The 7,957-nt window shown below is 33.8% G+C and overlaps 1 protein-coding gene across 1 annotated transcript; it reads right to left on the bottom strand.

Annotated features, from left to right (window-relative positions):
- Window positions 1–264: 264 nt before the first annotated feature.
- LOC127257702 (stearoyl-[acyl-carrier-protein] 9-desaturase 6, chloroplastic-like) lies at window positions 265–2,289 on the bottom strand. The gene is made up of 2 exons (XM_051284171.1): window positions 1,693–2,289; window positions 265–959 (listed from the first exon to the last, which is right to left on the bottom strand). The coding sequence occupies exons 1-2, from the start codon at window positions 2,287–2,289 to the stop codon at window positions 396–398; spliced, it is 1,161 nt and encodes a 386-aa protein (XP_051140128.1). The 3' UTR covers window positions 265–395.
- Between the last annotated feature and the right edge of the window lie 5,668 nt (window positions 2,290–7,957).

Genomic DNA, 7,957 nt, shown 5'->3' with positions numbered 1-7,957 from the left:
CCTACAGCATTCATTGGTAATTCCTTAGGGTAACTATTTGTAGTTAGGTAGGCCTAATAATACAAAAGTTTGGCCCTCACTAAGTAGATACAGTAAGCTACAACTATTTCGCAACAAAGAAATTTTTTTTGGTAACTTGGAAATATTATTTTGGCCAAATCTCTGACTATTGTATTTTTTATTGTGGTATTTGATTACACAAATAAAATTGTAAAAAAGTTCAAATTATATATTGTCTGTTTAATTTTGAATAATACAAACTACGATGCATTGAATATATATGTATATATCGATATAGTAGTGATTATTACATGAATTTATTCCTGGCACCTCACTATAGTCAATCTAAAGGTAGATGAAGCAGTGATGGAAATAGAAGCAAACAATATATGAAGCTACATAATAATTTCTTTGTTGAAAATCCAACTAAACTTCGTCTTTGAGCTTTCCTTCTTCGCCCGATTGCCTTCCCACTCTATCAACTTTCGCAATTTAAGCACTAGACGGCACACAAAATCTTGCTCGCATCTCCCATCACTTTCTAATCCCTGAATCTTCTCAAGGTTCCACCGCGTGACCAAGAACTCCAAAATTTCCACATAATCTTTAGGTGTATAAACACCGATTCGAGCTGCCACCATTGAGAAATGATTATAAAGGTTTGGGTCTTGCCCATCGTACATTAAATGAGCCGGCATTGTGATTCCCTTCCTCATCATGTTACCGATTGCTACCATGGTTGCATTTGGGTCAATCTCCAATAGCTTATCTACCAATTTTATGTATGCACTTTCATGGCGCTTTTCATCGGCTGCGATTGTACCACATATGTTTGCAAGAATTGGATCTCCATGCTCCTTGGCAAGCCTCGCCGTGTTTCCATGAGATATAAATGTAGCGCGCTCTTGAAATGAAACGTACACATATCCTAAGTAAGGGTTATTTTCGACACCAATATTCTGCGAGTAGATCATTTAAAACACAATGAGAATTATATGAGATAAAAACATCAATTAGATTTTTTTGAACTTGAATTTTATCTTTGATTAATTAATATATAATTTTAAATTTCATTGTAATTTTCAAAAAATAATATCATACAATAATAATAGAAATGACAAGTAATTTCTTGTTGATCCATAATATCTTATCGAGACATTAAAACTTGTGACATCTATAAACTTAGGAAGTTATTTTTATATTATTAGTTACATTACTAACTTCTTATATATTTTTTTTATTGTTATTATGCTTATTTTCATATTATCAAAGTTTATCATGCGCTTTAGTTTGAATGTTTGATTAAGTCAAATCACTATTTGTTGATTTGACTCACTTAGCAATTATCATAAGAATAATTTACTTTCATTGAGTAGAGGAATCAATTATAATTTATTAAGGTATAATTATACTTGATAGATTTTAAGTTCGATATAATCTTTGGTTACACAACATTTTGGAGTATTTGGTATTATTTTAATTTTTTTAAAAAAATTATATCAAATACTAAATTTTTATTAATAAAATAAACGCTATGTTTACATCACCTCAAATTTTTATTTGAAATGATTATACTAATATTATCAAGCATAATAATTCAAAACAAACATATATACTCCTACTAACAACACAACAAATGTCATAACTTTGTTAAAACTTGATAACCAAATCAAAATATGAGATCAAACATACCATTCCAGCACCAATCAAATACTGCACAGTTTTCTCAATGCTCAGCATATCGACCCGGCCTGAAAGATAGAGATAACTTCGAAGCAAATCGCCGTGCCTATTCTCCTCGGCAGTCCATCCCCGAGTCCAAGTAGCCCACGGGCTTTGGCTAGCGCCGGTGTCATCCTTAATCCCATCCCACAAATTTATCATACTTTCATATGTAGGTATGGCTTCCTCAGTAACCATATCTCCAACTAGCACAACAAAGTACTCATTGGGTAGTCCATTGGAAGACTTTCGCAGAGACAAAACTTTGTCCGTAAATTCATCATTGGGCAATGATGGATCAGGAAGGAAATCAGAAGGTTGCCAACATTTCTCGACTGGTTTAAGGAGAGGGAGCAAAGTTCTAGTTGCCCATGGTTCTAGTGACTTGAACACTTCTACTTTCTCGGGTGCCATTGAGTGGGTAATTTGATAGGATGGCGGCACCTTAGCCGCGATGGCAGCTGCAATAATTCGTCCCTTTGGGGAAGTGGCAGATGCAGCCGGTGGCAACCGTGCAAATAGTGGGGTGGTGGTGGTGGAGGAGGAGCTTAGTGTTAGAATTTCCATTCCTAAGGAGAAGGTAATTGATATGATGTATGAAGCTTAAATCTTACTTGCTACAAATTAATCACTTCGCACCATCACTTTATATTACGTATTCATGCAACTTGATCAATAAGCATTCAATGAATATGTATTACGGTTTAGACTTAGGGTATGGGAGCTAAGGTTAAGCAAGAGGGGAAAAGTATTGGACTTAAATTTAGGCTCGTAGAAGTTAATTATATTGAGATATTTTTTGCTGTCCTCGTTGAATTTACATGTTATTTTTGTTACAAATTTTAGATTAAAGTTAAAAATGGTTTGGGTTGAAAACTGTGTTTCTGTAGTGACCTAGATTGGAATCTTTATTTGAAACAACATAACGGTTTCATCAATAAAAATTTAATTAAACATTCTGATACATTCATGTCTGAAAATAAATAACTCATATCAATAAGAGTTTAAGTGGACCTTAAATGTTGAGTTTGTTTGAGTGATTTTGGTGGATTTTTATTATTCTATCAAATTTCCCTTTCATACTCCAAAAACCAAGAAAATTAAATACTTATTTTTTATATTATATTAAAAATTATTTTTATTTTTAAAACATTATATCAAAAAACTATTTCAATAAAAAAAAATAATGATAATAATCAAATAAATTCCAAAATCCAAACTTTGTGGGATGAAGAAAAATATATACTACGTTCATCCAGGCTTCAAGGATTGCATTTATTTTTTGCATGTTGATATTTGAATATTAATTATTATATGACATTTGTCAAAAAAATCATACAAATATAAGTTAATGTTAAATACAACATTACAAAAGGTAAATATAACTATTAGAGACGGACGGATAGAGTATATTAAATGAAATAGGGATACTTGTATCTTAGTTTTAAATCAAAATCCTATCAGAAAAAATTTTAAAAAAAAAAAATCTTCAATGTTCTCTCTCTCTTCTAATTTTTTTATTTTATTGCATGTATTATGATGCTAATCTGTACGTGTTAGTATGTCTGTGACGTATTCCATTCTTATAGAATTGATAATGTATCTTACGGTAAACACTCCTATCTAGTTATACAACTTATTGTGTTAATTGTTTAATTAGGCATAGTACTACTAGAAAGGTATCCAATTGTTACAACAAAATACATTAATTAATTAGGATAGATAATATATATTGTTGCGGATTTCTGCAATAAATAACTATATGTAGGGGTGTATTCAATCAAGACTATGTAGAATTTTGATGGACTTTAATTATAAAATTCAAATGTATACAGTCAAGATTTTTATAAGTTTTTTAAATTTTGGAGGTATTCAATCAACACTTTTAAAAGTCATTTAAAGTCTTTAGTATTCAATCCAGACTTTTAAAATTCTCTTAAAGTCTTACGGTATTCAACAATATGTGGATTGACCTATCGCGCGGTCAATCAAATATTTTACCTACTCCGTGATCACAATTTAATGTAATATAGGGGAAGGGATCGTCTCCACAGGGATTGTGTGATTCACTCTTTCGTATTATAATGCAGTAAATAAAGGGGAATTTTATTTTATTATCTAATTAAAATAAAATAACAAATCAATTAAATTAAAGGGGAACTGACTATCAAGGGGATGTCTGACTCAAGGGATGATGCAGTTATGGCACTTATGTTTTATCATTAATTCAATAAAATTAATTCTTATTAAAGTATCAATAAATTGGTTATAGTTATCAACAAGCTCTGACAACCAATTTTTCCTTACAGTGTAGGTAATTAAGGTACGACCGTTAACTACCCCTAATTAAGCAAATAAACCTAGGTGCGCCCATAAGAATATTGCCTAACCGCATTGTAATCTAGAAAAACCAAATTCAAAACAATTACTACCTAAGAGAAGCAATTAGATTTGATTGTCTAATCCCCGGGAAGGAACTATTCAACCCGGTTGTCACCTATTCAAGTGCGAATACAATTACGAATATCCTACTTGAATTGACTTTAGATTATCAGACTAATTTAAATATCGGTACCAAAATATTCAATCAATCTAACAATCACAAACGCTATTCTCAGAATTAGACAAATATTGATAATAAAAAAGAACTTTTATAAAGAAAATCAAGAATCTTCAAAACAAAAGAACCAAAACATTATCACCCTCAAACCAGAAAAGCATCTACTCCATAATTAAATAACAAAGAACAAAAGAGAAAGATGAAGTCATAGTGGGAGGGGGAAATCTTCTCTGTCGATTTGCTCCTGCGCGATCTATGGATCTGTCAGTCTCCTGCTCCTGTGCGTATCTGCCCTAGCCGTTCTCCCCCTTTTGAAACGTGTGATCCCTCCTTTTATTTAACGTCTGCCCCAATTATTTTGTAGATGGGCTTTTGGGCCTTTAATTAATTTTATTTCTTTTTTCTTCCAATTATGCCAAATTTAATATTTGTCTTCTGCACACAGCAAATAAACAATTCGCATATAAATTAAGTAGAATCCAATCAAAATCACCCAATTATCGCATATGATATGAATATAAAACGCATGCGATTTCTAACTATCAATTCTCCCCACACCTAGATCATGCTTGCCCTCAAGCATAAATTTGAAATAAGCCAAAGAAATCGCAGGCAACTCGATATGACAAGAAGATCCAACACAACCAATTCAATCCGACTTTTAACACATCATGCCAAGTCAACCTCACAAGATTAAGTGTTTTCTCACATGCTCTCTGAAGGAATTAAATGTATAATTGGCTCAACACTCAGGTAGTGCAACAACAGATTATCCTATAGGCTTGAGTAAAAATGAAATCTCCCTTACTTAAAATATTTGAATATAGCATAAAGAATCAAAGGGACTTTCAATAAGGGTTGTAACGGAGCTTATGGTCAGGGTAGGAAAAAGGATATACAAGGGCTAAAATATGTCATAAAAGAACACAATAAGAATACGATGCTAGCACATGAAGAAAAAATCGGCATAAACAATCAAATCCTTACTCTATTCACTACCCAAACTTTAATAATGAAATTAAATGAAAATACTTTATTAAGATAATTATTTATTTATTTTTTTTGTATTATTTTTTTTTGTTTCTTCTTTTTTTTTTGTTTCTTCTTTTTTTTTGTTTTTTTTTTATTTTTTAATTTTTTAATTTTTATTTCTTGTTTTTTTTTTTTTGGCTTTTGCCTATATATATATATACCTACACTACCCACAGTTATTCCTTCATACTATGACTTATTCGTACTCAAAGTTCGTTTCTAACTAGTGCCGAAGAAATAAAGTGCATCACAACATGGACTTAAAGTAATTCTTTCTAACATAGGGTTCAAATCGGAGAAGGCTCAATCGAAAGAAGGGTATGAGACTAAAAAAAAATTTATTATAAAAGAAAAAATAGGCTAAGAAGGCTCAAATGGGCTAACTAGGGGAATATATTGTGCTGGGTAATAAAGAAAGGCTTAATGGGTTACCTAGTGCCCTTATCATTTTCAAAACGCAAGACCCAATAGTTGCAAGTTCAACATGCATAATCACTCAAGTTCTAGGTCATCTAATTGAGCACTACAAATCACACATGAAAAAATTTTCCAAAAGCTTGAATATATGCAATTTATTTTCTACTGTGACTTTTGGAACATAGGCTCAAATTCTCACAGGGTTCAAACGTCGACTTGACTCAACATATCATCAATCAAATGTCATTAGTCATGCCAAACTAACCTATCACACAAATCACCTTTGACTCACTTCAGACTAATCTCAAAACATGCGAAAAGACAGCAAATCAGGCATAAAAATAGCACAAAAATCTTTCCCCACACCTAAAGTATGCATTGCCCTCAATGTAAAGAAAGCAATAAAAGAAGAGAGGAACTTCCCTGGAGTCCATAGGGGGTGTAGTAGTTGGGAGCTTTGTTAACACCTCTTCATTTGATCGTGATTTTTAGGGAGGCTTGAAGTTCTCCTGAGTCCTACGAAAACAACTAACCAACGCAAGCCATTTAGAGGAGCGGATGTGGTGATCGGCGATGACTGAGCAGGGAAGGAAGAAGTCGACGGCGCCGGAGGTTGGAGGCGGCGACTAAACCAAACAAAACTATCAAAAGTGTTATTAGCAATTAAATAATAAAAATAAATAAAATTAAAGAAAGCAATTAAATGATTTTGGGTTGTCTCCCAAAAAGCGCTTTTCTTTATAGTCTTTGAGCTAGACTTTGTTGCGTCTCAGTCCTCAACTTCGATATCGGCGAGAGACACCAACTCTACAGATTCAAGTGGGAATCCCTCGTAATATGACTTAAGACGATGTCCATTGACCACACACTTTTTCTTCGGCTTAGAATTTTGATTCTCCTTATGACATTTTTTCACTGCCAGCAATGGTGATCCCTTGGGAATCCATCTCCACTTTTCGACAATCTTTTTTCTTTTCTTATTCTCTCCAGTTGGTCTTTTCTCTAATTGTTTTGTCAACACAGTTCTTCGTTTATTCTCATTACCAACTTCACAAGTTTCCTGCACCACAAAATTAATAACATTAATTGCATATAACGATTTAGATTCAACAGGACATTTGACGGGATTAAAAATATTGAAATGAAATTCTTCTCCATCAAACTCCAAGCTGAGTGTGCCCTTTTTAACATCTATCTTTGTTCCTGCAGTGCACATAAAAGGTCTTCCTAACAAAAGAGGCGGTGGATTAGAGCAGTGCGCATCATGCATATCCAGAATATAAAAATCAACAGGAAAAATCAATTCATTCACTTGAACTAGTACATCTTCTATCATACCATCGGGATAAGCATAGGTTCGATCAGCAAGTTGAATAATAATTCCTGTTTCTTTTAAAGGCCCTAGATTTAAAGAGTCGTATATTGATTGTGGCATGACATTAATAGCAGCTCCTAAATCTAGCATAGCCTTAGTGATCTCAGTTTTTCCAATCTTACAAGGGATAGAAAACATACCTGGATCACCTGTTTTAGGTGGTACCTTTCTTTTGAGAACAACAGAAACGTTCTCACCCGCTATAATATGCTCGTCCCCTCGCAATTTTCTTTTGTTGGTGCACAGTTCTTTCAAAAACTTTGCGTACTAGGGGATTTGGTTAATAGCCTCCATGAGCGGGATATTAAGTTCCACCTTCTTGAAGATTTCCATCATCTCCTTTCGTTTGTTCTCCTTTTGTGGTTTCTTCAACCTGTCAGGAAATGGAGCTGATTTAGTTTCAGTAGGAGGAAGAGAGTTAGGAAGTACCTTTTCGTGAAGTTCAGCTTCTTTTTCAATCTCCATCTCAATCTGATCCTCATTTTGTTCCTTTGAGATAGGAGGTGGACCTTCCAATTCCTTTCCGCTACGAAGGGTTTAGCACTCGTATTCTTCGGATTAGGCCGTGAGGAACATTCAATCATCATATCACTGCAGATAGTGATGGCGCTGACATTTGCTGGATTTGGCTCAGGCTGAGCAGGCCACTTTCCTCTTTCACGTAGCTGTCGCACCTCCTCTGACACTTGATTGATCTGACCTTGTAATTTTTCGACAGTTGACTTCATCTCTTGGTGGAATTGCAGAGTACTGGTAGCCATAGACTTCACCAAGTCTTCCAAAGATGGACTGGAGTTGCTTGTGGGTGCTTAGGGCGGCTGTTTCTCATAGAAACAAGGTTGTTGCATCTG

This window comes from Andrographis paniculata, unplaced genomic scaffold (genome assembly GCF_009805555.1).
Source record: "Andrographis paniculata isolate CXL003 unplaced genomic scaffold, ASM980555v1 Contig58END, whole genome shotgun sequence".
Lineage (NCBI taxonomy): Eukaryota > Viridiplantae > Streptophyta > Magnoliopsida > Lamiales > Acanthaceae > Andrographis > Andrographis paniculata.
Note: the sequence above shows the minus strand (reverse complement) of the source record. Positions and strands in the feature narration are given on the sequence as shown.

Excerpts from the sequence above, each read along its gene's own strand:
- LOC127257702 (XM_051284171.1), bottom strand. The coding sequence starts at position 2,289 with ATGGAAATTCTAACACTAAGCTCCTCCTCCACCACCACCACCCCACTA. Across the intron at positions 960-1,692 it reads ATTTGATTGGTGCTGGAATG|AATATTGGTGTCGAAAATAA; the intron begins GTATGTTTGATC and ends ATCTACTCGCAG.